At 41.1% G+C, this 27,718-nt stretch overlaps 1 protein-coding gene across 8 annotated transcripts in view; it reads right to left on the reverse strand.

The window, feature by feature from the left end:
- Nucleotides 1–27,718, reverse strand: part of WIPF1 (WAS/WASL interacting protein family member 1) — a 103,742-nt gene that overhangs the window by 18,203 nt on the left and 57,821 nt on the right. For 5 of the 8 annotated variants that reach the window (XM_029072008.2, XM_029072006.2, XM_029072007.2 and 2 more), the window contains 3 exons: nt 25,387–25,551; nt 17,612–17,683; nt 2,079–2,178 (listed from right to left, as the gene is read on the reverse strand). In XM_029072008.2, coding sequence (XP_028927841.1) covers nt 2,079–2,129 — 51 coding nt within the window. In that variant the 5' untranslated portion in view covers nt 2,130–2,178; nt 17,612–17,683; nt 25,387–25,551. Of the gene's footprint in view, nt 1–2,078; nt 2,179–12,575; nt 12,775–17,611; nt 17,684–25,386; nt 25,552–27,718 lie in introns of those variants that run through there. The other 3 variants (XM_029072009.2, XM_029072010.2, XM_029072011.2) reach the window with 3 other exon arrangements.

Raw genomic sequence — 27,718 nt, forward strand, 5'->3', positions numbered from 1 at the left:
CCTGCTAGTTCTACTAGAGACCATCTTTTCAGTATTTACCTGACAAGCACTATCGTACACCCTTGGGCTCAATTCCAAAATTCACCCCTTGAGACACAGGACCAAGGTGTTACCAAAAACAGTCTCTTGGCTCCTCCTTATCTCTTCTCCTTATCCAACAGAACCATAGTCCACTGATTTCCAGGAATAGTAAAAGCCCATTTGGGAGTCAGATTATAGCTGATGTTTTAGGAGTTTATGCTGCAGTATATAATTTATTGTAGGACTTCTTTTCCTGTAGACCACAACTAAATTTCAATAATGGGAGAGATGAAAAACCACAGTGACTGTAACTGCCAAATTTGAGCTAATTTCCAAAAAAATCCAGGCATTAATGTCTTAATGACACATTCCCTGATCATAATTAACTTACTTTCTAGAGAAGAACTTCAAAACATTCGAACAGCCTTATTTTTCTTCCCATACTTCTCTTCCACTACAGCCCAACCTGCACACTTTGCTCTTCTAAGACCAACCTTCTCCCCGTGCCTTGCTCTGTTCTTAGAATTTTTTTCATGGCATTTGTTAAGCATTTAGTATGTGCCAGGCACTGTACTAAGTGGTGGGGTAGAAACAAGCTAATCAGGTTGGACACAGTCCATGTCCCATGTGAGGTTCATAATCCTAGTCCTCATTTTGCAGATGAAGTAACTGAGGAACAGATAAATTAAGTGACTTGCCCAAGGTCACACTGCAGACATATGGTGAGGCAGGGATTAGAACCCAGATCCTTTGATTCCCAGACCTGTGCTCTTTCCACTAGGCTATGCTGCTTTTCTACAAAAGAAGCTTCTTGTGAAGAAGGAAGAAAAAAACGGATAGCAAGAAAGGGAAATGAGTGAGGGGTATATGCAGAGATACAGTCAAGGAGAAGAAATTGTTGATTTGTTTCTTTCCCTTCCACCTACTCATCCCACCAGTTTCCATTCCCTCCCTGCTCCAGTCTGCCTGTCCTCCTTCGCTGTCCTGCCCGGTGGGTGGCGGCGGTTGGTGAGCAGCGACTGGCAATAACTATGCCCGCCCAACTGCTCGGCTGCTCCTAAACTGGCCTTTCTTAGCTGGGGTCGGGAGTTTCCAGCAGGACCAGATGATTCGTTTCTGACTGCATCAGAAAGTTCCCCTCAAGAAAGGCCCATTTGGCTGTGGTGGGGACAGCAGTGGCTGCAGCAGCAATGGAAGCTAGTGTTGCCACACTGAAGAGGAAGGCAGTGGTTTGGTTTCCACTTTGTGGTTTGCCCCCTTGACTGAGGAGTTCTAACTCACTACCACAGTCAGGAGCAGGACCTTTGGAGGGAGTGTAGTCTAGTGGAAAGAGCACAGGTCAGGGAGTTGGAAGAACTGGATTTGCCAGCTCAGCTCTGTGGTTGGCCTGTGGGCGACACCGTTTACCCTCTTTGAGCTTCTGGTTCTTCAGTACAATGGGGATGAAATAATTTATGTGAAAGCACTCCACAAGGTAAAGGTATTGTTATTATTATCATCATCATCATTATTATTGTTGGAGTTCAGTCCTAGCTTACTGGGTGGTGGGATGGAATCCCAAAAAAGCAAGACCATCCCACCTAATACTAAATGTCTGACCACCCTCTTCAATCAAGCCTCCCTGAAACTGGAAAAAAAAAAAAACCCCTCTCTCAATCCCACATCCCCTCCAGCTATTACCCCATTTCTCTGCTCCCATTCCTATCCAAACTCCTGGAATAGGTTGTATATGCCTGCTGCCCTAATTTCCTCTCCACAAACCCTTTTAATGATCTACTACAATCAGGCTTTACGTCTGTTTACTCCACTGAGACAGCTTTGTCTGAGGCCACTGGTGATCTCCCTGCAGCCACTGAAGAACATGACACTTCTCTGTTTTGTACTTCCCAAGCATTTAGTACAGTGCATTTCACCCAATGGGTGCTCAATAAATACAACTACTACGACTACTTCGGTTTGTGCCCATTTTGCACTTTTATGAATCCTAAATTGGAAGTTGGATTTTAAGGCAGCACAGCAAAGGTATTTGCAATGAATTCATAAAGTAGAAAACTAACCAGTGCAAATGTTGGGGGGGGCGGAGGGGCTGGAGGGGGAGGGACAGGCATCTTGGATGATGAAGCCCTCACTTGTACTGCTCAGGTTTTCCTCTTCACTCTGTCAAAAAGAAAATTGGTTAGAATATTTTCTCAGAGTTTATCTTAATTGAAAAAAATAATTCCCCTTTCCCTCAGAAGAATTCATGTTAATTTGTAATTGTTCAAATAGCTTCGATTATGATAGATGGTATCAGAATCTCTTAATAGTTACTTTTCGATTGTTGGAGCCATATCTCTAATGCAGACAGACCAAAATCATGTTATTGCTTAATACGGCTTTACGACATGCATTAGAATGCATTTTATGATCAGTCAATGATATTTATTGAGTCTTTACTGTGTGCAGAGCTTTGTACTAAGCATTTGGAAGAGAACAATATATAGTGTTGGTAACCACGATTTCTTCCCACAAGGTGCTTACAGTCTAGAGGGGGAGACAAACATTACAGAAAGGGAATGATTCCTAGAGGTTAGAAAGACAAATGGCATGTATATGCCATTGAAGGAATAGTTTTTGGATAGAACATCCACCAATTGAGCCCTTAAATCAGGCTTACTAAACAGCAACTACAACATCTCATTTGTAGCAAAGAGACAAACTGTTGTGAAATCGTTTCACAATGCATGTGAAACATTACAAATGTAGTTAAGAGTTCAGAGTAAGTGCTTAGTACAGTGCAAGCGCTTAGTTTAGTGCCCTGCACACAGTACATGCTCAATAACTGATAAGTAAATGCAGAGCTGGAAGTGAGAACTGGCTTGGACTCAACTGTGGCGAAAGGAAGTCATGGAATGGGGTGTTCCCAAGGTGGCCGGGGGGCGGGGGAAGAGGGGAAGGTGGCAGAAGTGGTGAGGGGCAGTATCTGAGCTGGGAAGGGTTCTGTGCCTGACCTCACCTCACTTTCAGCCCCTGCTTCTCTCTGGTCAAAGGCAGCCCCCAGTTTGCCCAAGGCCTTGGATCTATAAGCCCAGTGTCTTCTTCAATGGCTGGCCACTTCCAACTCTCCCCACCTCTCCAAACCTGCTGACATTCACATCCCACCCAAAGCTCGCCCTCCGCAGAGGCCACTAGAGTTCCAGTTAGTGATTTTTCTTACTTTCAGAATGGAGTAAATGCCTTGAAAGAATGAAGTAATAATAACAATACTTCTTAAACGTTTAGTATGTGCTAAATACTGTTCTAAGCACTGGAATAGATACAAGTTAATGAGCTTGGACATAGTCCCTGACCCACATTGGACTCATACTCTTAATCCCCATTTTTAACAAATGAGGTAACTGAGGCATAGAGAGGTTAAGTGACTTGCCCAAGGTCACACAGCAGACATGGGGCAGGGCTGGGATCAGAACCCAGGTCCTTCTGACTCCCAAGCCCGTGCTCCATCTACTTATCCACGCTGCTTCTCAACAGTGAGAGAGAATTGAGAGCCTGGAGTAGGGCCAGCTTTTACTCCAGTTGCCCCACAGTGCATTAACCTAAAGAAGCCAAGAACTGTACATGAGCTGTCATTTTTTTAAAGAACCTCATAACTTTCTCACCCCTGATTTAGAGCTGGGTCCCTCCAGATCCTCAATAGTTATATTTTTCCATTTCCTTCCAAATCACTTTCCTGCCCACTCCCCCTGGAGAACAATAATACTGGTTTGCAGGCCTGATACTGGCACCATTGCTTCTGGGACACAGGTAATTCCTGTCTACTGAGCCTCCCCCTCCCCTGTATTCTCTCTCCTTGCCCCACTCCCCTAGTCGCTTCCCTCACCTCCAGAGGAGTGACAGCTGCACTAATGGTGAGAGTTAATGGCGTCTGTGGCAGCCAGGACTCTGAACATCTAACCCAGTGGCTCCAGGCTCAGTCCACGGAGCCCGCGGCGTGGTTTCCTGCCTCTCCATTCCGGAAACTCAGTGTCGGTTCTGCCTCTCTGACCTTCAGTTTTCCGAAGACCTGAATGTCAAACTTGCCTTTTTCATGGCCAAATTAATACCAAACATGAGACTCAAAGAGCTGGATTTGAGCTTCAGCTCCCAGATTCACCATCTGGATGCAGCATTGCCCCACACTATGATTTTGTGCCCAATTTAACAATCAATATGAACTGGGACAAGGCATCTATTTCTTCCTCCTCAAACTTCTCTCCCTAGAAAATGGGGATGATTATTCCACAGAAAACACATTAACAATGCTAGAAAAATAGTATGTACTTGTTATTTAAGGACATTCTTTCTTCCTTATTTTCATTGCCAGCTCACGATTCTATTTTAGAATTTTGTGACCCAAAGCATTCAGAATGGCTGTAGGGAGTAGGAGGAAGTTTAGCAATTATCCCCCATAACTCTATGCAGACCTAGTGATATTCATAGTGCCAGATTTTTCCTAATTCTCTGGAATAATCTGCACAGAGATAGAGAATATGAGAAACAGACCTAACTAGTGGCATTTACTATGCTACATCAACAGTATTCTAAGCTACACAGACCTCTTAAAACAAGGGTGGGCAATATATTTAGGCGAAAAGGCCATTTAACCAGTTGGTGAGGGCTCCTCATGTAAAATATTTGGTATTTACAATATCCATTAATTGTTATGACATTTATGGATTAAGAAGCCCTTCAGGTTATTCCTACACAAAGTTACAATATCTATGACATGTTAAGGCTGTGAGCTTGTTGTGGGCAGGGAATGTGTCTGTTGTTGCACTGTACTCTCCCAAGTGCTTAGTACAGTGATTTGCACCTGGTAAGTGCTCAATAAATACGATTGAATGAACGAATGTTAATAAGTACCCTGACGTAGTGGAAAGAAAATGGGCCTGGGGAGTCAGGACAATGCTTTGCACACAGTAAGCGCTCAATAAATATGATTGAATGAATGAATGAATGAGACCTGGGTTCGAATCCTACTCGGCCATTTGCTTGCTGTGCGACTTTGGACTGGTCAACCAACTTCTCTGTGCTTCGGTTTTCTCATCTGTAGAAATGGGTTAAGACATCTTTTCGTCTTCCTCCTTAGACTGAGAGCCCCACGTAGGCTAGGGATTATGTTTGATCTGCTTCTATTATATCTACCCCAATACTCGGAGCAGCGCTTGGCACCTATGAAGCATTTTAAAAATTCCACTATTACTACTGATACAGGTATTCTCATGGACTAGTATGTATATATGGACTTTTGCTGGACATAATACTTGTACTTTTCCAAGCACTTAACACAGTGCTCTTCACACAATAAGTGCTCAATACATATGATTGATTGATTGACTAGGCTGAATAGAATCCACAGGTGGGCCAAATGCAGTCCTTAAGTCTGATGTGCCTTTTTGATTTTATAATGTGGTTCAAAAAATAAATCCAATTGCATTAATTTCTCTAACTGAACCTCATTTGGAGTATTCCTCAAAACCTTGCTATAGGGTCAACAGAAAGAAAACATTTTAAAGAAAACTCTCCTTTTCTTAAAGAGAATCCTATAACAATTTGTTTCTGCTGGATTCAATTAGCTATAATGAAATCCAGAGATCAAAAGAGAACAAAAGTTTCCAATTTGTTGCACAATGAATGGTCACTCAAAGCATAAAGACAGTGGTTAATGAAGAAATTACTTGAAAATTAATAAAAAAGTTATTACAGATGTAGAGAAGTGAATTGCATTTGTGCTGAATCTATACCAAGTTATACCGGAAAAAATAGAACAGATTCTATACTCTGCTAGGATTTTGAAAAGAGATCTCATGAGTTCCAAACATTCTTCTCCAATTTTTCACAGTTCATTTCTTTCTTACCAATGAGAATCAACAAATCAAATAGCAATATATTTCGATTCTGAAACATATAAATTGAAGATCTGAAAACTATTAGAACTAATTAAGATTAATTTTGCTTTGTTCTTCAGTTTCCGGCGCAACAGGAAAATTTTCATGCTTAAAGCAAACCACAGCCATCCTGTTGCTTTAACACAGTCTTTTTACAGCTGTTGTTGCCTGTAGTTACTATATTATGGTATGGCCAAACGAAAAAAAGAACAAAAGAAAAAACCTTCTGAGTGTATCACGCTGCCAATTATAAACCTTTGACAAACAGGGCTGAAAAGCTATTCTCACTTTAGTTTCCTGTACAAGGGGTATCTCAAGAAAGGGCTTTCCCAGTGACCTACTGATGTATATGAACAGAAAGAACAATGTGGGTAAAAGAGAACAATGCCAGTTTAAAGCGTGACCAAAGAAGAGACAAAAGGTATAGGCTGGACTAAACAAACTTCAATTTGCAAGCACGTTAATTGCTGAACTTGGTTACTGATTTTTCCCATTTATCTCTCCCTTGATTAAGTTGTGTAGGATATGTCTTATGGCTGCTCCTACTTCCAAAGAGAACTGTTTATTTCACTCTTTCCTCCCTGGTGCAGTTATTTAAAACTACAGTTTAAATGCATTATACTGTCTCCCCCACCCCCAACCAAGCTTCAAGGCATCTTCCTGTTTCTAACCCACACTGAGCAAATCCCAGGGCTATTTAAAAAAAATAAATCTTTTTATAGTTCATTCACATAAACAGTGGAAAGCCAGTTTTCAACGTAGCCATCTTGAAGTATTTGAAACATTATTAAATTAAGCTATATAAGGGTCTGTGAGAGCCAGAGAGCCCAAAAGCTCTGGAACCAAGACCAACATGACTCTGAAAATCAATTCTGATTTTCTTTTAAGGGCTGCCTCCTTGGCCTTGAATCCAACAGCATAAGTAGCCACACACTTTGCTATAGTGAAAAACCAACAGCTTTGTGTCAGAACTGTTTTTCAGGTCTTGGGAGTGGAGAGGAGACAAAAGGAGAGAGGGAGTCATTGTTTGGGAACTATTTTCTACTATCCATATGAATAGCTAGCTGTTCTTGTTTTTTGTATATGGCAGCCTAGGTGAGCGTGGCTGAAAAGACCAGTGGGACTGACCCACCCTTCTGGGATGAGAGTCCTTAAGGAGAGATTCCTGTTGCATTAAATGGCTCTCTCCATACAGGGTCTGGTGGTTTTTTTTTCTTTTTTAATGGTATTTGTTAAGTGCTTTACTATGTGCCAAGCACTGTACTAAGCACTAAACTCGTATGGGCAGGGAACATGCCTGTTAATTCTGTTGTAGTATACTCTCCCAAGTGCTTAGTTCAGTGCTCTGCACATAGTAACTGTTCAATAAATATCATTTACTGATTGACGGGGCAGATACAAGCTAAACAAGCTGGAGACAGTCCCTGTCCCACATGGGGCTCACAGTCTTAATCCCCATTTTACAGATGAGGAAACTGAGGCACAGAGAAGTTAAGTGACTTGCCCAAAGTCACACAGTAAACGATGGAGCTGGGATTACACTGCCTGCTGAGTCTGAATGTGAGGCTGCTTCTTAGTATCTTAGAATAGAGAAGCTGCATGGCCTAGTGGCAAGAGTAAGGACTGGGGAGTCAGAGGACCTGGGTTCTAATCGCGACTCCACTGCTTACCTGACTGTGACTTGGGGCAAATCATTTAACTTCTCAGGGCCTCAGTTTCCTCACCTGTAAAATGGGGATTAGATACCTGTTCTCCCTCCTACTTAATCTGTGAACCTGATATGGGACGGGGCTGGGTCCTACTAGATTATCTTTAATCTACTCTGCATTTAGTACAGTTTTTGATTTAACAAATACCATCATGTATCTGGGAGTCAGAGGGCCTGGGTTCTAATTCCAGGTCTGCCACTTGCCTGCTGTATGACTTTACTTGTCTCTGCCTCGGTTTCCTCATCGGACAAACGGGAACTCAATACCTGTTCTCCCTCCTGCCTAGCCTGTCCTGTAGTCTAAAACCTTGTCCTGTTCATAGTGGAAACCAAAATACTGCTACAGAAAGTCTCAAAGTCTCAAAGTTAGGGTGGTGAGTGTGCAAATGGCACACTTGTTCTGCCCTTGGTTTGTGTGACTAGGCTCCCTTCCCCCAGCAGTGTGGGGGAGGTTGCACTTGTGATGGGAGGGGGAGGGTTACCCAAGCTAAAAAGAAGTGTGGTGATGACAACGATGTAAGTACACGCATGGGAGGAAGAAGGCAGACACAGGCCAGTACCTCGGTCTCCCCTCCTCCAGCCCTTACCATGTGCCACTGTGCTGAAAATGGCACCTAGGGAGGCTGAACCAGTCCTGACCCGTACCAAAAAATATGAATTACGGCATTCATTAAGCACTACATACTAAGGGTGAAGTAAATACAACGTTTATACAGTCGCTTTCCTACCTGGGGCTCACAATCCATCTTCTACAGATGAAGAACTAAAGCCCAGAGAACTAAATGACTAGATCAAGTTGGCCCAGTAGACCAGAGGCAGAGATGGACCTAGAACCCGGTCTCCTGATTTTGAGTCCTGTGTTCTGTCCACGAGGCAATGCTGCCTCCCTACACCACCCTTTTATATGGTTTGGAGATAGTTACTGCATTTCTTGGCCTCTTGGATACTCTTTCCCCAGGAGAATACAAGCTTTAAAATCTCATTGTCTGATTCTGGCGACAGGGCAAGACCGTGGAGGTGTAAACAGGAGGGGCAGGAGGAGAAAGGGTGTTAAGAGGAAGAAACAACTCAAATTTTGAGACTATAAAAAGACCCGATAAGCAGGACTCCTCCCTCCCCTGGCTAGTTTCTCTCTTCTAGGTAAGGAAATCCAATTCCTTAACCTCTCCTATAGGTGTTATTTACCAAAGCTTGAATCCTTTGTTGCTCTCCTGAGACCTTCAAACTGCATTATTCCTCAACTGTGAGACTCCAAATTGTGCAGAGCACTTTAATAAAGGCCTGAGTGCAGCAGGACGTTCTCCTCCCAATCCCAACATGCACTGCTTTTTATTTATTAGCCATCAAGAGCATGTCTTCGGTGCTGGGCAAATATTATTATTAGTAATAATAATTCTGGTATTTGTTAAGCACTTACTATGTGCCAGGCACTGTACTAAGTACTGGAGTGGATGCAAGCAAATCAAGTTGGACACAGTCCTTGTCCCACATGGGGCTCACAGTCTCAATCCCCCTTTTACAGATTAGGTAAATGAGGAATAGAGAAGTGAAGTGACTTGCCCAAGGTCGCAGTGCAGGCAAGTGGTGGAACCAGGATTAGAACCCATGACCTTCTGACTCCCAGGCCTGCGTTCTATCCACTAAGCCAGGCTGCTTCTTTATTAGGCATTTTGAAACATACGCCTAATCGAAGCATTAAGCATTTGAGAGCAGTGTGTTCTAATGGAAAGAGCAAGAGGCTGGGGGCCAGAGGACATGGGTTCTAATTCCAGCGCTGACACTTGCCTGCTGTGTGACTTTGGGGAAGTTGCTTAACTGCTCTTTGCCTAAGTTATCTCATCTGTAAAATGGGGGTTTGGTACCTTTTCTCCCTCCTACTAAAGTCTGTGAGCCCCATGGGGGATAGGGACTGTGTCCAACTCAATTAACTTGTATCTCTAACCCAGCTTTAGAACAGTGCTAAGTACTTAAATACCATCATCATCCATATTATATGCTAAAAGACACAGCCTGGTCCCTGTTCTTGAGGAGCTTACAATCTAACGAGGAAGACCAACCAAAGAAAATGGCCAATATCTTACATGTAACAGTGAGAGTATAAGAACGAATAATAAACCTAGAATAAAGTAATGAAATCATTTAATAATAAACAGATATACATATAAGTCCTGAAGAGAAGTAGCATGTCTTAGTGGAAAGAGTACAGGCCTAGGAGTCCCCCGACTCCTACTAGGGGGACCTGAATTCTAAGCCCACTTCTGCCTCTGGCCTGCTGGGTGACCTTGGGCAGCAAGTCACTTCATTTCTCTGTGCCTCACTGCCCTCATTTGTAAAATGGGGATTAAATACCCATTCTCCCTCTTTTAGACACTAAATACCTTGTGGGACAGGGACTGTGTCCAAGCTGGTTATCTTGTATCTATATCGTGCTTAGGATAGTGCTTGGCTCAGAGTAAATGCTTAACATATACCACAATTATCATGATGATGATGATTATAATTATATAACCAATGTGTGACACTACCAGAAAGGTGGGGTGTAGTCAGGGAACATCTCTAGAAAGAGGAGATTTCAGGAGGGCTTTGAAGGGAGGGAGGGATGAAGTTCGGCGGATTTGAATGCAGAGGGAGTTCCAGGGAGAAAGCAATGGGCCGGAGCTGAGAGATTTCAAATGCGATATAGGTTAGCAAATTAACCTTTGATACAAGGTTAAATTGGGATGAGCAAAGGGTGCAAGCTGGGGTACAGTAGGAGAAGAGTGCAGATATATAAAATGGAGAAAGCTGGTGGAGATTCTAGAAGCCAATGGCCAGGAATTTTTAATATGAGAATAAATGGTTAATCATTGGAGAGGCTTTTGATGAGAGGAATGATGCTATAGAATATTAATAGTATTGACAGTATTAGTGCATTTGTTAAGCACTTACTATGTGCCAAGCATTGTACTAAACACTGGGATAGATATGAGATATCAGGTTGGACACAGTCCCTGTCCTTCATGGGATTCCCAGTCTAGGCCATGAGGGGCAACGTGGCCTAGTTGAAAGAACACGGGCCTGGGAGTTAGAGGACCTGGGTTCTAATCCTGTCTCTGCCACTTGTCTGCTGTGTGACCTTGGGCAAATCCCTTAACTTCTCTGTGCCTCCGTTACCTCATCTGTAAAATGAGGCTTAACACTGACCAACCTGATTATTTGTATCTTTCCTAGCATTAACTACAGTGGCTGGCACATAGTTCTTAACAAATACCAGAAAAAAAATTAGAAGGGAGAACAATATGAGGTTCACAGTCTTAATGCTCACTTTACAAATGAGTTTGAGGTTGTTTCAGTAACCCGGCAGGAAGTGATGAAAGCTCAGGCATCCTACTTGCATTCTATATTAAACCATTCATATCAACCTTGTGTAAATCTGCCTTGTTTGCCCAGAACCAGTTTGGCCTTTTGATTTGTTACCCTTTCTTTGTCCATTTCAATTATCCTTCTGAACTTCATCCTAATCATTCCAGCCCACGTCTCCAATTAAACAAGGTCAATGAAAGATAAAAAGCCAACACTAAAAAAGTCACAGCATGGGAAACGGTCATCTAGATCTCCCTACCACATTCCCTAAATTCACAAATCAATGGAAAAGGTAGATGTGAGAATATCTACTCTCCCAAAAGATGATCTAAATATATCCTATTTGATTCCAGGCCTTCCAATTGTATTTTCTGCATCCAATTTGTTACTGATTCCTACCAAAGTCTGGAGATATGCAAGGGACAAATCTGTGAATGACCCATGATCTGTTGAGAAAACACCACTTCAAATAATATTCAATATTCAAAAGTGTGGAAGGAAAAGTATTAAAATTGAGCTATTAGAGCAATAATGTCTTTTGGATATATTCAGGTTCTATGAAATGGTTGGAGTCTTCAGGAAAAACTTGCAAGTTGTGACGGTTGTGGTGACAGACATAAACCTATATTTCCTTTAATAATAATCGTGGTATTTGTTAGTGCTTGCTAACTGACAAGCACTGTATTAAGCGCTGGGGCAGATACAAGATAATTAGGTCAGACACAGTACTTCTCCCCCATGGGGCTCACAGTCTAAGGTGAAAGGAGCATATTTAATTCTCATTTTACAGATGAGGAATCTCAAGTACCTAAAAGTTAAGTGACTTGCCCAAGGTCACACAGCAAGTTTATGGCAGAGCTAGGTTTAGAACCCAGATCTTCTGACTCTCTGGCCTTTCTCTTTCCACTAGGTCACACCTTGAAATGGTGGATGAGAGTTTCAAGATGGGGAATTTTAAAATTTTGCCAAAATATTCACCACAATGTATGTCAATTTAGAAAATAATGCATCAGAGATTCATTTGAAAGGACAATTCATTTAATGTGATAAATTATGACATTAAATTTTTTTTTTCTACTGATCAATTCCTAAAAAAAATTATTTCCTTGGGGACTGAACTCCTGCCCCCAAAAAACCAGTATGATCACAGTCAGATGGAAATTCCTGTAGCACTAATGCAGCAGAGACAAACTCCCACTGAGGCTTTCAGTTCTTAGAAAGGAAGATCAGGTCCCTGGAACTGGCTAAACCCACAACACTCAATGAAAAACTAAATGCCCGGGTTGAAAGACCCTCACCTGCCCCTGAAGATATCACAATCAACAGTTAAAAATGTTATTTTTCAGAGATTAGAAACTATCAGGACTGTATCATAATGGGAGTTTCCTGCCTATTAAATTATATTTATTAAGCCACTAACTTCTATTAGCACCAAATATATACCATTTTGTGTACTAGGATGGCTCAAAACACACAGAGAAGTGGGCTTTCACATGAAACTAAGCTACTTAGCTTGGCAAGTGCATGACAGTAAAAGCTTTTTTGCTCTGTCTGGTTGCAAAAGAAATAAGATTAGTTTTGAATGTAATTTCTCTTACCGTTATATGATACTGCAGAACATGAATGATCAGGGGCTACAGGCAGATAAAAGTGGAATAAGACTTTATAAAACTTCACTGAAAACAGAATCTTCCTCTAAAGCATTCTCGAGTTAAGCCAGCCATTTTAGAATACTTCTGGACTGCTCGATAAATGTGACACAGTGAGTCAGAGACACACATATCCTGTGGTTATTTGCTTCCTGTCTGATTAATTCGTTGTTTATTTCTTCCTCCTTTACTTGTGACCTACCATTTATAAAAAGAAACTTGATAGTTCTAACTTAAAGTAATAAGAAAACATATTAAAATAATTTTTCTCTCATATGGTTTCTGGCCACTTTATTCATCGGCCATACAACTTCAGCAGTTCTGTTGGTTTCTAGTCAAAGTGGTAGAGAGCTAAGAGGAAAATCTGAAAATGTCTTTCCCAGCATTGACTATTTCCCTCAATATCAAAAGCAAAGGGAAGGGGGGTCACCAGTGGAATAACACTACTCAATTTCACCAATAAATTCTTCCAATTTCCAGAGAGCACACCAGGGGGAGGGAGTCTGTAGCTCTGGCCATTTGCCCAGTGTTGGAATGCAGCTGATGACAGCCTGAGTTTTGAAATGTTAATCTTGTGCCAAAGTTAGGATAAGTCTTTTTCCAGTTGAAATCAAGTACCAGGGAAAGCTGAATATCCACATTCCCAGCCGGAGAATATCAATCAATCATATTTATTGAGCATTTTCCATGGGCAGAGCACTGTACTAAATGCTTGGGAGAGCACAATTCAACAGAGTTGGTAGACAGGTTGCCTGTCTACAGTAGGCTTCAAGTTTAAAGGGAACATGGCTGTAAACTGAAAAATGTCACTAAAGTAGAGCTTCACCCAGAGGCAGGGGATGACAGCCCAGTTCTGATGACAGACGTTATTGTTAAGCAGGCTACAATTCTCTTGGTCATTTATGCTCATGTAAAGAGGGGAGGTGGAAGAAGGCTAGGTGTTGCCACTGTGTGGGACTGTAACATGAAACAGGAGATCTCCAAGGAGGAAATAAAACATTCCAACAGCAGCAGACATGGATGATGATCTTAAACCATGGACCATCTGTACAATTCTAAACTTCAACAGGGAGGAATAGTCATTTAACTCTGAGAAAATGAATCACTTGAAAGAGTAAAGCAAGGTGTTCTTCTGCATTGCAGGGATAGATCTTTATCAATTAGTGTGTCCGTTGCCACTCCTTCAGATGCACATTCCGTACACACAACCACAAATAGTCACTGAGCCCCCAAACCAGATTCTCTTCATTAATAACAGAAAGGTAAATTAAAGATTCTCTTTCCATATCATATTGCAAATGAGAATGCAAATGAGAAACATAAGGTATTAGAGCAAAAATCTACATCTACATCTAAAATCTACTTCTGTCTTCATCAATGACATAACACCACAAAGAAAAAACTGATGTTTCCTATCTATTAGGAGGTACTATACTAGACATCGATGAGAGGACGTGGTGCTTTCTCTAAATGGACTTGTGACCATTTACATTGTTTTATATCTATAAAATAGGGATGGTCAATTTGACCTGTTCTTCAGGCTTAAAGAGTGCCTTGGAGTATGTACCTATGACGTTTCTCAGTGGAAAGGTGCTAGCAGCAATGTGTAGTATACAGCTTTCTGCAGAGGATGAAAGTTGGACAGCTACTTGTTTCAGAAATTCATAGAACTAGTTTCAGATCAAAAACAGTTGGAAGATGGAAAAGAAACACACAGAAGATGTGACCGACATTCATTATCTTCTTCAAACTTCTGAAATTCCATTTCCTCCTTGATTAACTAGAGAATATGATATTTTTCCTAACAACCATGCCCAGGGAGCATAAATCCCACAGTATATTATACCATGCAAAACCCACAGACAAATAAGCTTACACTAAACATACAGTTGTTGGTTATGGAAATACCAGGTTACCTGCCACCAGAATACTATTAATATAAGTATGAGCATCAGGACATGGACCATGCAAGCAGTAGAGAGGGAATCGTTGGATTAATACGAAGTTCATTAGGATTCAATTTGTCCCCAACACCTTCCTTCTCACTGACTTTGTTTTAACCTCTGGCTTTATTCATCAAGGGGACTGGGACTGAAAAAAAAGAGATAGGGAGGGTGAAGGAGAGAGTGAACAGGAAAGTGGAGAGAAGAGGGCCAAAAAAATGAAAGAACTGATCTAAAGGAGTGGACTGGGGATACTGAGGCAAAGGTCCACAATTACAATGTTGGGTTTTAAAACTTGACTTGTATTAGCACTTTGGAGTTTCACCACTTTATAAAAATAATGATAAGGTCATATCTGGAATACTATATGCAGTTCTGATTAGGAGGTATCATAGAAATAAAGATATTTATTTACTGAGAGCCTACTTAGTATAATGAATTTGCCAATGGTAAAATGTAACAGAAGGTGCCAAGAAGGGCACCAAAATGACAGTGGGGAGAGGGAGATGGAGACTGAAAAGATTAAGACTTTTATTTCAGTCCAAAAGACAAAGGCATGGTGGAGACATGATTACGTCTACATCACCATAAAAGAGGTAGATAGGATGAACATGGAATTTTTGTTCACCAAATCCAACAAGATTGGGATAACAGGGCACTTATTAAAGCTTGAAAGTCAGGGATTTAAAACAAACAAAAGAAAACATGTTTTCACACACTCAGTGATAACTGCATGGAATTCATTAAGGCAAGAAATAGTCAAACCAAAAACTTAAGTAGGCTTAGAGGACTCTGGACTGTAGACTGAAGCTTGTTGTGGTCAGGGAGGAAATGTGTCAGTTTACTGTTGTACTCTCCCAAGCATTTAGCACAGTGCTCTGCACACAGTAAGTGCTTAATAAATATGATTGCTTGACTGGAAAAAATTATGGGCAAGAGGTCTAAAATGGGCTACTAGAAGTAAATTAAGGATTTAGAGGAGAAAGGTTAGAGATGTTAGATGATAACATTCCTAACAATTAGAATGGATTTCAAGGGAAGTGGCTATCGTACAGTTTCTCAAATTTCCACTGGATGAACCAGTGATCTGACCCAGTAATGGCATTGCTATTCCTCTATGTAGGTAATGGTCACAAAAGCATAGAAAGTGCAATTACTGTAATATGCAGTTCTTAGACTGTGAGCCCCATGTGGGACAGAGACTGTGTCAATGTGATTAATTATATCTACCCCAGCAGTTAGAAGAGTGCTTGACACTTCGGAAGCACTTAAATCCAAGGTTATTACTTTCGTTTACATCATTATTTGTAATTCTATGCAACAAAAAAGTAGGGAGAAATTTCAAATTATAAAAAAAGTGCTTGAAGAGCCCTCATCTGAGAAAATTTAAAGAGGATCCAAATCAATCAAGATGAAAGAAAACTTACAGAATGGCCTAGGTAAAATATGACACCATGCCACAATGATACCAGCTACAGGTTTGCCCCACATTACAACCACCCAATGATACAACAATCTTGGAATGTTTAGGCAGAATGCTATAGGTTAGTAAAACCTTCCTTGCTCCCTCTAACTCTGGGGCTGAAATCAAGCAATCAAAAATTCATTCAGTCTTATTTATTGAGTGCTCAGCAAAACACTGTGCTAAGCGCTTGGGAGAGTACAATATAAAACAACGAACAGAACGTTCTTGAATGGATCTTGGAGGAAACCTGCCCAGTATAGGTCCTATATGCAATGTATTGACGAGAACCTTGGAGCAGGTAAACAAAGATGTTGAATTTAGTAGACAACAATTTCCAAATGGTTAATGCATATAGATCGATGAGTTAACTGCATCTCATTAATTGGAATCACCGTCCAAAGATGACTGCATTAAACCTGAACTTATGGCTTCTCCATTATTAGCTAAAATATTGGGCTTAAGAAGTCTTGGGTTAATTTCCAAGAAAGTGGATGGATTTAAAAATAACTATCAGTAAAGGAGACCTTGATAGAGACAGGAGTTCAAAAGTATGCAGTGGTGTGCAGTAGGAATCAGACTATCATCAGCAGAACAAGCTTCTATTTCAGTAACCTCCCGCAAAGACTCAATATTATCATAATGATTTAATACTGCGATGCTACATTTTCAATTACAAAAGATTAAATAGTTTAGTGATATTCATGACAATATATATATATATGTATATATATTTATATATATTGGATAAAGGAATCTTGTATTTTTCTGGAGGTCTTGTAACATATCCTAATTAATAACATGAAGTTTAGTGGAAATTGTACCCTACAATTTACAGCCCATTCAAAATACAACTATATTTCTATGGAACATAATCTGGTTGTTTCAAGGGGAATGTCTAAAGTCAAAAGTTGTTTCTCCATATCCAACTGCCAGAGTATTAATCACAGGAAGCATCAAGGTATTTATTGTTCAGAGAAGCAGCATGGCCTAGTGGAAAGAGTTTGGGCCTGGAAGTCAGAGGACCTGGGTCCTAAATCCACCTCTGTCACTTGCCTGCTTTGTGAATGCTGTGTGACCTCAGACAAGTCACTTAAGTTCTCTATGCCTCAGTTCCCTCACCTGCAAAATGGGGATTTGATACCTGTTCTCCTTCCTAATTGGACTGTGAGACCTTGTGGGATTTGATTATCTTGTATATACCTCAGTGCCTAGAACAGTGTTTGACACATTGCAAGTGCTTAACAAATGCTACAGTCATTATTAATCATTATTGTTATTAAGCCCAAAATAGGCAAAACACTAAGTTGGTGGATTGATCTGCTTCTGTTCATGTGAGTCACTGGGAATCTATCCTGTAGATCAGTGAGTTATCACCCCCAATATTCCTTCTCCCCATTTCCACCTTCAACAACACTGGGATTACTGAAGAGTTCTTCAAACCCAGATGTGGTCTTGATTCCAGAGTATTGCAGATTGAAAACTATCATTTCTCAAAATCATTTCTTTGGCTGAGATTTGATGAAAACAGGATGGAAACCCAGAGCCCCCAGAAAAAAAAAAATTTAAAATCTTACGACCTAGGGTTCAGCAGGGCAGGCCGACAGACCCAACACCAAATCCTCAAGAAGAGAGAAGCTCGTCACAGACACCTGGAGATGGAGAAAAGGGAGAATCCCTGATGTGGAGTCAATTGAGAGAGCCTCTTGAAAGACAAAATGGAAAATGCTTCTTGGGTTTTGAAAATTCAGCTTCTTTCTCTAAGAGGGGCAGTGGGAAAGTTGTAGCTATAGTGGCTTGCAAATCAGGTCAGAGAGAAGTTAAGTGGTGGGGTGGGGAGAGACAAGGAAGGGAAACATGATGAGGAAGAAGAGGGTGTCCAGGGTTTCAGTTCAGTTCACAGTCTAAACTTTTGTATGTTTAGCAAAACCAAAGAAAATTTTGAGGTATAGCCCACCCACTAAACATTCCTCTGGGAAAAACCAGGCTCATTTTAAATATGGCTTCATTTAAGGACTACTTTCTTTTTCCCCCCACAATCCTGTCTTTTCCCAGCTAGTCAAAATGCTAATTCTGACTGGATATGCTTCTGAGAAGTAGTTCACCATGGACCATTCAAACCTGAATGGAAGGGGATTTCCTGGGAAACTTCCAAGAACACAATGGCCAAGCTAATGGGAAAGTCCCAATCTGGATTTCTAATACATTCATCAGGAACTTCCAAGGGAGAAGATTTGTACATAATTTGGGAAGCATTTGGACTAGTCTGAAGCCCAAAAGGGGTCTTCATAATTCCTCCAGCTGTTCCTTAATAACTGGCCTACTGGAAAGAACCCAGGCTTGGGAGTCAGAGGACTTGGATTCTAATCCCATCCCTACCACTTGGCTCCTGTGTGGCTTTGGACTAGCCACAACTTCTCTGTGCCTCAGTTTCCTCATCTGTAAAATGGGTACACTATGCCTGTCCTCCCTCCCACTCAGACAGTGAGGCCCATTTGGGACAGGGACTGTGTCCAACCAAATTAACTTGTATCTACTACAGCCTTAGAACGGTGCTGTAAAACTTATAGTAAAACTTAAATACCATAAACATAATTATTATCATCTGTTCACCGCCAAAGGTCAGAACTGTAATGAGCCTTACTTAAACTGTGAACCCTCTGGGGGATAGGGACTGTGTCCCACCTGATTCTAGCTTTTAGCAAAGTGCTTGGTACATAGTAAGCTCTTAACAATACCACAATTGTTATTATTGTCCCTTTGGGTGTGTTGCCCTCTCTAGCCCATCCCACCCAGGCCTCATGCCCTTGATTATGTTCCTTGCCCATTCCATTCCACCTCTCTCCCAGCCCTCGCTCATTTAAAAGAATAGGAGGTCATAGGCTGCTTTTGGTTGGGTTGTTTCAAGAAGGCCCCTGGCTAGGCAGGAAGCTGATCAGGTGTCATTATCATAAAGCCAACATAGAACCCATGGCCAGCTTCTCACCCCTCATGCATCCTAGACGACCCCCCCCCCATCCTTCCTATTCTCTCACCCTTCCTATTTATTTTTTCAATAGTATTTGTTAAGCACTTCGTATGTGCCAAATACTATACTGAGCCCTGGGGGTGGATACAACTTAATTATGTTGGACATATGGGGTTCACAGTCTAAGTAAGATGGAGAACATGCCCATGCTCTTTCCACTAGGGGATTCTTCTTGTAACTCAAATGGAAGCACAGAGGTGAAGCACACATCTATGGGTACAGGCAGTACGGAGTTTTCATTTAGATACCCTCTAGACTGCAAGCTCACTGTGGGCAGGGAATGTCACTGTTTATTTTGTGTTGTATTTTCCCAAGCATTTAGTATAGTGCTCTGCACACGGTAAACACTCAATAAATACAAATGAATGAATGAATTTAAATGGATCCACAGAGCCAGTCTCCCTCTTCCATACATTGTCAGCCCCCAGGATGGTTGCTTCCTTATATCTCACAAAAAACACTGCTTTTTCTTAGCCGAAGGAGAACCGATTCTAATAGCCTGAGGCCACCCTTCCAGCTGTATCCTTAAATAGCCTTCTCCCACACAATTTGGCCACTCTGTGCTCACATGGTTGCTGATAGGTAACACAGACAGTTTTTAAAACCAGCCCTCATTCCCCTCCCTATCTCCTCATCACTTCCAATTTAATTGATATTCCACATGCTATCGGCCGAAGGAAATTCCATGAAGACTCCCAGTGGGAAAATAGGTGGCGCTTCTCCAAACACAGATCTGAAAATAACAGTGCTATGGAGAGAGCCTTACAGGAGGTCTGTGATGGGTCTGCCTGCCTTTCTAGGTGGGTTTTTTCTTCCAATAGAAGTTTGTTGTGGGCAGGGACTGTGTCTGTTATATTGTACTCTCTAAATGCTCAATAAAAAGATTGACTGACTACATGATCCAAGCTGTTTCTACACAGAACCAATTTATTTCATAGGACTGAAGACTTAGCTCTATTTCATCTCCAGCCACGAAGAGTCCCCCATTTCTCCCCACTTCTCCCCACTGCCTTCCAGACCCTCCTCAAGTCCTAATCAGGTAAGCAGGGCTGACCTTTGAGGTACAAGTAGAGGCACTGCATTGACCCCAATGATTCAATCAACGGCATTCATTTACAGAGCACTTATGGTGTGCAGAACACTGTACTGAGTGCTTGGGAAAGTACAATACAACAGAATTGGTTGGCACAATCCCTGGCCACATGGGAACTGAGAAGCAGTGTGGTCTAGTGGATAGAGCACGGGCCTGGGAGTCAAAAGGACCTGGGTTCTAACCCTGGCTTTACCACTTGTCTGTGTGACCTTGGGCAAGTCACTTCATTTCTCCATGCCTCAGTCATCTCATCTGTAAAATGGGGATTAAGACTGTGAGCCCCATAAGGGACAGGGACTGCATCCTAACTGATTAGCCTGTATTGATCTCAGCATTCAGTATGAGGCCACACAGAGTAAGTGCTTAACAAATACCATAAAAAAAAGAGCTTAGCATCTAGAGGGAGGAGCTTACAGTTGAGGGCAAGCAGTCTCCTCTAGCTAAGGCAAGTGTGAGTGAGTGAGAGAGAGAAAACAATGCAATCACTTCCTCTTCTGAGAGGCCTTCCCACGGGCTAGATAAAGTTTCCTTTACAGAGGATGGGGTCTGTGGTTCTGTCACCACTACGCCACCATTGTTGCTGACTGTTCCCTGGTTGGGAGGGCCTCCTGTGTTGGGGCCTGGGGTATCTTTTACAGAGATGATGATGATGATGGTATTTGTTAAGTGCTTTACTATGTGCCAAGCAGGAGAGATTTCATTAGACTAACAGCAGGAGGTGCAGAGGGGAGGGAATCCTTGCAATTTGACTGGGCTATGGAAACATCGAATAACACTAACTGTGGTATTTGTTAAGTTGGTACTATGTGCCAAGCACTGTCCTAAGCATGGGGGTAGAGAGAGTATTTGCAAAGCAGATAAAATCCGTCCCCTAAGGGGCTCACAATCTAAGGGGGAGGGAGTACAGCTATTTAATCCCCATTTTGTAGATGAGAAAACTGAGGCAGAGACAAGTTTAGGAATTTGCCCAAGGTCACCCAGCAGACAAGTGGTGGAGCTGGGATTAGAACTCAGATTCCCTGACTTCCAGATCTGTGATCTTTTGCTGCCCCTCAATATGAAATATTAAAGGCAAGGGATGCAGGTTAGGATGGAAGCTGGAAAAGTCTTGTCCTACAGTCCATCCAGGTAGTAGGAGACGAGTCTCTTTTAGGTAAGTGTGATGGATTTGCAGCTGTGCTATACTGATTAATAGTATTTGAGCATTTACTGTGTACAGAGCACTGTACTAAGCACTAGGAGGGTAAAATACAACAGAGCTAGTAGACATTCCCTTCCCTCTAGGAGCTTACAGCCTAGAGGGGGAGACAGCCAATAAAATAAATTACACTGAATTAAAATATATTACATCCCTTACTCTCCACTCTTTCAGCTCTGCAGACAAGAGTGATGAGCTGTGTGTGACTTTTAAAAGAATGTCGACCCATTAATCAATAACGACCTCTATGAAAACAGCTAGCAACAAAGTCTCTGGAGCATAAATTGTACCATTTTGTGTGATCCAAAAAAACACCAGAGAAACATATGGATTCAACTTGAAAATGGAGCTTTATTTTGGTATCTCCTCAGTCACTGTGACGGTATTCCCCACCTTCCTAGTGAATGTCCCAACCACTACCTTTGTTGTCTGTTTATTTATTCACAACAGCTAATTTATCAATTGTATGCATGTTCTTACTCTTTATCTCTTTTATCTTTGTCTTCCGCAGTAGATTCTAATTCCTGGAGGATAAGGACTCTGGCTTATGTCTCCAATATATGTTTCCAAAAGCCTAGTACAATAGTCCTGCATACAATAGGCACTCAATAAATGCTGTCAATGCTGACAGTTAGGGAAGCAGCATGGCCTAGTGGAAAGAGCTGCCTGGGAGTTAGAGGACCTGGGTTCTAGTCCTGGCTCTGCCACTTGTCTGCTATGTGACCTTGGGCAAATCACTAAGGTAGCAACAGTGTGGTGGGTTGGGGGGGGAAGCAGAAGGGGAGGAGGAAATAAAATATGAAGAGATGAGGACAGTGGTGATTCTGTAGAAGAGAATCACTGCTAAGGTCACAGGGAAAAGGCTGTATTAACCCTAGACAACTGGGCCGGCTGTGGCCCCAGGCACCTGATTGTCTTAGGTTGCCACAAAGTAGAGACATTCAGAGTTTTTATTATTATTAATAATAATAATAATAATGATAATCATATTGTTAAGTGCTTACTGTGTGTCAAGCACTGTTTTAAGGTCTGGGTTAGATAGAGGTTGATCAGCTTGGATACAGTCTCTGCCCCATATGAAGCTCACAATCGAAATATTAAGGAATAACAGGTATTTTAAACCCATTTTGCATTTGAGGAACCTGAGGCACAGAGATGTTAAGTGATTTGCCCAAGATCACACAGCAGACAAGTGGCAGAGTCAGGACTAGAACCCATGTCCTCTAACTCCCAGGCAGCTCTCTTTCACTAGGCGGTGCTGCTTCCCTAATTATTCTCTATATTCTGAGGACTAATTAACTCTTTTCATTAGTACCTTTTCTCCTTTACCAAGTCCAGCTTTTTCCTCCTCTTGAGCTTAAGAACTACCATCCATTTTAGCTATGAACTCTACCAGGGTACAGAACTCCATAGCCAGTAAATTGGGTGCCTGAAAATTTCAGCCTAAGGGAAAAGGCTGAAGCAGTCAGTTTTCTTCTTACTTAATCAGGAGTTGATTAGTTATGTTACTTATTAAGCACTTACCATGTACCAAGCACTGTTCTGAGCAGTTGGGGTAATTTTAAACTTGACAGATTAAACTGTCACCTTCTCACAGAGGGCTCAAAGTCTAGAGTGGAGTAGGCTATAAAGACAAGGTAACAGTAGACTGCAAACAACAAGTAACAGAGTCAACCAAGAAAATGTAGAAACAAGCAAAAGAATTCTGTATTTCTGCATTTCCTATATTTCTATTTTTCCTTTTACTGCTTTAATTCTCACCTGTATACTCTTTCCCAGTGCTTACTACAGTTCTCTGCACATTGTGAGTACTTAATAAACACTCTTACTACTATTATTACCACTGCTGGCCTTTTGGTCATTTTATGTATTGGCAGCGTTTTCACCACAGCCTTAAAGGATTAAAATGAGATGGGGAATGGAGAGCAGTTCATTGCTTCTTGTTGGCACCCGGGAAAAGATTTGATAGGGGAAGAGTGTAAAATTATTGTAGTTACCCATGACTTTTATTTGGCCATATGATCCTGACCTAATGAATTGGCTGTAATTCCAAGGAATTTGGGGGTGCTGCTGGGTGTGATCCTCTTTGGTGGGCCAATTTCCTGCTCAGTATAGTCTGAAGGTCTGATTAGGTGTTCCAAATTGCTGTACCTACTTCCTGGAGATTTTCCTTAAGATGCTTCTCTGATCCAGCTTAGGTGTTCCAGTTACATAATTCCTGCACCTCTGCACTATGGGGATTTTTCAAGGGGAGGCTGGGGATGGGGTGGAAGGGAAGAGAACATCCTTTCCCAACAGTTCTTCCGAATTGCCTGTTCTATTAAGTGGAACTATCTGACCCGAGGTTTCACTTAATAAGCTTTAAAAAGCACAAAATCAGAATTACAAAATACTGAACATCTGCTCTTGATTCAACCAGCTGCATCTCACAAGACAGAGGTTCCTAGGTCAGCCTGAAAGCCATATTTTCCTTCACCACCAAACCAACGTTTAGAAAGAAAAATGGTCTACTTTAAATTTTGAGATTTGACTACTGAAAAATTGAAAACAATTTCTATGCTCTATAAGCTTCTGATCGAAAAATGAAAAATTTATTCTCTGAACATTGGTCATTCAAAGCAGCCATAACCAATCAATCATATTTATTGGGCACTTACTCTGTGCAGAGCACTGCACTAAACACTTGGGAGAGTACAATACAACTGAGTTAGCAGACATGTTTCCTTCCCATAACAACTTTTCAGGCTAGAAGGGGAGAAAGACATTAATATAAGTAATTTAATGTATATACTTAAGTGCTGTGGGGTTGGGGAGGGGTGAATATCAAACTAACTTTTTCTTAATTAACTAAGGGTGATGAGGAATTGGAATTTTCCTTAATTCTTGAATATTTCCCAATTTTCACAGTACTTTTGTTGGCCTTCAAGAACACTGATTTCTGTAAATAGAAACCTCAGGTGAAGAGGGTTAGAACTCTCTCCACTCTCAGTGCTTCTTAGAAACTAGGGAAGGGGTAAGGAGGACCCAGTGATGAATTTGAAATGAAAGACGTGCGAGGGCTACATTTTGGATTTGTACCCATTTTACATGTCACCAGTGACATTAATTCCGTCAGGGCTAATGAACACTACGAACAGCCAAGTCTAAACAAGTTTGATGAAAAATAAACTCTGGGACCACCCTTTCATCCAGGAGTGATGAGCATCCTGTAACCCAGTGACTGGACTGTGGCCCACACAATGACTCAGGATGACACCACAATAAGGAATTTTCACCAAATACTGAGTATTCCATCTTGACTTTCTGACTTTAAATTTGGACATTTTTAAGAATCGGAGTACCTACATTTGGTTTTATTTTCCTATTACTCTTTCAAATACACTCAGTTCTGCCATAAAGCACTGCTTCAATCTGCATTTTGGCTAGAACATTATTAGGGATTTAGGGAACATATATGTTGGACATTTCGAACCTCACTGTATACGGCATGCCACAATGTCGGAAGAAACAGTTCACACATGGAAAATCCTTAATGTGGGATTTTGCAAGAATACAACGCTCGTGTTTTAGGAGAACTGTGTGTATTTTTCAAATATTACTTGCCTACAAAAACTATTCATTCAGCCAAATTTCCATAGGGCTGCTCAATATTTACCAATGCCTTTCCACCATTCTCATTATAATACTTCCCATTTATTTATCTAGAAAATAAGGGCATTTGCAAATATATTCCACATTCCTCTACAAACTTTCCCATAAAAATCAAAAGAAGCCAGAGGGGAGATAAAAAGTATTTTACACTCATTTCAGGCATACTTCCTGGTTTATGTTAGGTTCAGGCCTGATACTATGTTTACAGTCAGCTTTGCAGAGCAAAAGATTAGATGTAATCAGTGATGAACATTTTCAAACTCTTGGCGTCCCCATTCCCAGAAATGGTCAGTACAGAATGTATTCCTGGATTAACAGAGGCAAGGCCTTACTTCCCTTCACAGCTTAACCACCACCATGAAATGACAGATGGAATTAAAAATACCTTAGTGGTGCACTTGGAGTCAAGATGAACCTTGTTGCAGGTTGGGTGCTTTTTGCAAGACGGCTGAGATAATCAGGGTTTCATGTGAATAGCCCAGCTGCCTTTCCCCGGCAAAGCAGAAACTCTCCACAAATTCAAAATTCACTGCAGAGTTGGATGGAATTCCTTTTAGAGAGAGATTAAACATCGGTCAGTAGCAGAATGATCCTTACAGGGCCTTTAATCTAGCTAAAATTGTTCTGAAAAACAATCCAGTCCAAACAATGCTATTAAAAGACTTTATGTCTATTTTGAGAAGTGGAATAATCAATCAGTGGCATTTACTGTAGAGAGAGCACTGTAGTTAAGTGCTTGGGAGAGTACACTACAAGGGTTAGTAGATGCATTTCCTAATCACAAGGAGCTTACAGTCTGGAGAGGGAGAGAAACATTCAAATAAATTACAGATATGTACACAAATGCTATGGGGCTGAGGATAGGGTGAATAACAGGCAAAATAAGTGTTCTTTATTTTTAAAAATTAAGATAAAAACAAAGAGTAATTAAACAATGATAATTTCTTCTTAAAAACCAGCACCACTTTTATGACAGGGACAAAACTGAAAAACTAATAAAAACTCAATATTTAAAAAAATAGCCATAACATAAACCGTTTTTAGCCAGCCCATTAAAACGAGTCAAGTTAGGAGGAGAGATGAGATGCCTGAACCAGAATGAAAACAGGTATGAACAAAATACTGCCCTTAAACCATTCCTATTCTTGTAGCTGCTTAAGCTGAGGCACACAAATATAAACAATAAAATCGACTCCAACATCTAGATGGGAGGCTGGACAATTAGACAAGGTATTCTGGACTATATTCCATCATAATCATGGCCAGAAAACATTCCCTCTTCCTGAAGTACTGAATCAATATCCACTGCTCTTCTGCCCTATTTCATTGCTAGGCCTCTTCTACAAATGATCAAAGGCAATTTGCTTTTGCTTTGTTTCTTGGTGGATTTCTAGGGCACAGGCTCTTGATTGATTCTCAAGAATGATGCAATTCTTCTAAATATACCACTTGATCTTTTGTCAGTTTAGAGTCATGACTTTTGTTGTGTAGCACCCCAGAATATATTCTGATTACAGTAAATTAGTTTGCTTTTACAAAATTGTTATTTTACCTAAGAGGGAATATATGTTTCACAGGATAGGTGATGGCCAAGCCTCCATCATCTCCTGCAAACCAAAGAACTATTTAGATGCCAAATGAATATGTCTGAACAGGGAATAAATGATAAATCTTTGTCATTTTCAAGTACCAATTTTTTTACATCAGTGCAATTACTAACTTACAAATCTTTGGTTGTTTCTAATGGGGGAATAAAATGGCTTCAATTTTACATACATAGAGAGAGTATGTGTAAGGAGGGATGCTGTTCTTGAGTTGCAGAGCTGTAGTTTCTGTAATATATGTTCAATTCTTCAAGTTTTCTTCAAGTTATGAGAAGCATCGTAGCCTAGTGGGAAGAGCAAAGGCCTGGGAATCAGGGCAGCTGGGTTTTAATCCCAGCTCTACCCTTGTCTGCTGTGTGACCTTGGGTACATCTCTTCACTGCTCTGTGATTTAGTTTTCTTATCCGTAAAATTCTACTCCTACTCCTTATCCTACTCCCGCTTATTCAGACTGTGAGCCCTATGTGGCACAGGGACTTTATCCACCTGGTTATCTTGTATCTACCCCAGTGCTCAGCACAGTGCTTGGCAAATAGTAAGTGCTTAACAAGTACTTTAAAAAAAGTTCTTCCACATAACACTGAGATCAATTTTTCATTTTCTGAACAGTAAAATTAAAAAAAATTCTGCTTACTGAACTATTAAACAATAGTTTTCTAGTGCAATAAACTAATGACAGTCGCTAGACTGTAAACTTCTTATGGGTAGGGATCATGACTACCAACTCTTGTACTGTACTTTCCCAACCACTTAGTACAATGCTCAGCAAGCAGTGAGTGCTCCGTAAATACCATCGATTGATCAGGAGGCATTTCCCATCAAATAAAGCCCTCAAGATTCACAGAAAGATGAAGGATGGGCCGTAGGTGAGGTAAGGACATTTTAGATGAACTGTGAGACCACCCCCGGCTTTCTTCAGCTTGGAGTGACAGACCCTGGATACTAATGAAAGGCAATTTTCTGTTTGAAAGCTGAGATGACAGCCTATTTTGCTCTGTGCCAAGAGCAGCAAATGAAAAATTGCTTCGTGAAGTCATGAAAAGACCTGAAAGTATACTAACTAGTTTTCTTCCCACCACTCAATCACCAGTTTGCTTGACTAGGCTAAAGGCC

This window comes from Ornithorhynchus anatinus, chromosome 9 (genome assembly GCF_004115215.2).
Source record: "Ornithorhynchus anatinus isolate Pmale09 chromosome 9, mOrnAna1.pri.v4, whole genome shotgun sequence".
Classification (NCBI taxonomy): Eukaryota; Metazoa; Chordata; class Mammalia; order Monotremata; family Ornithorhynchidae; genus Ornithorhynchus; species Ornithorhynchus anatinus.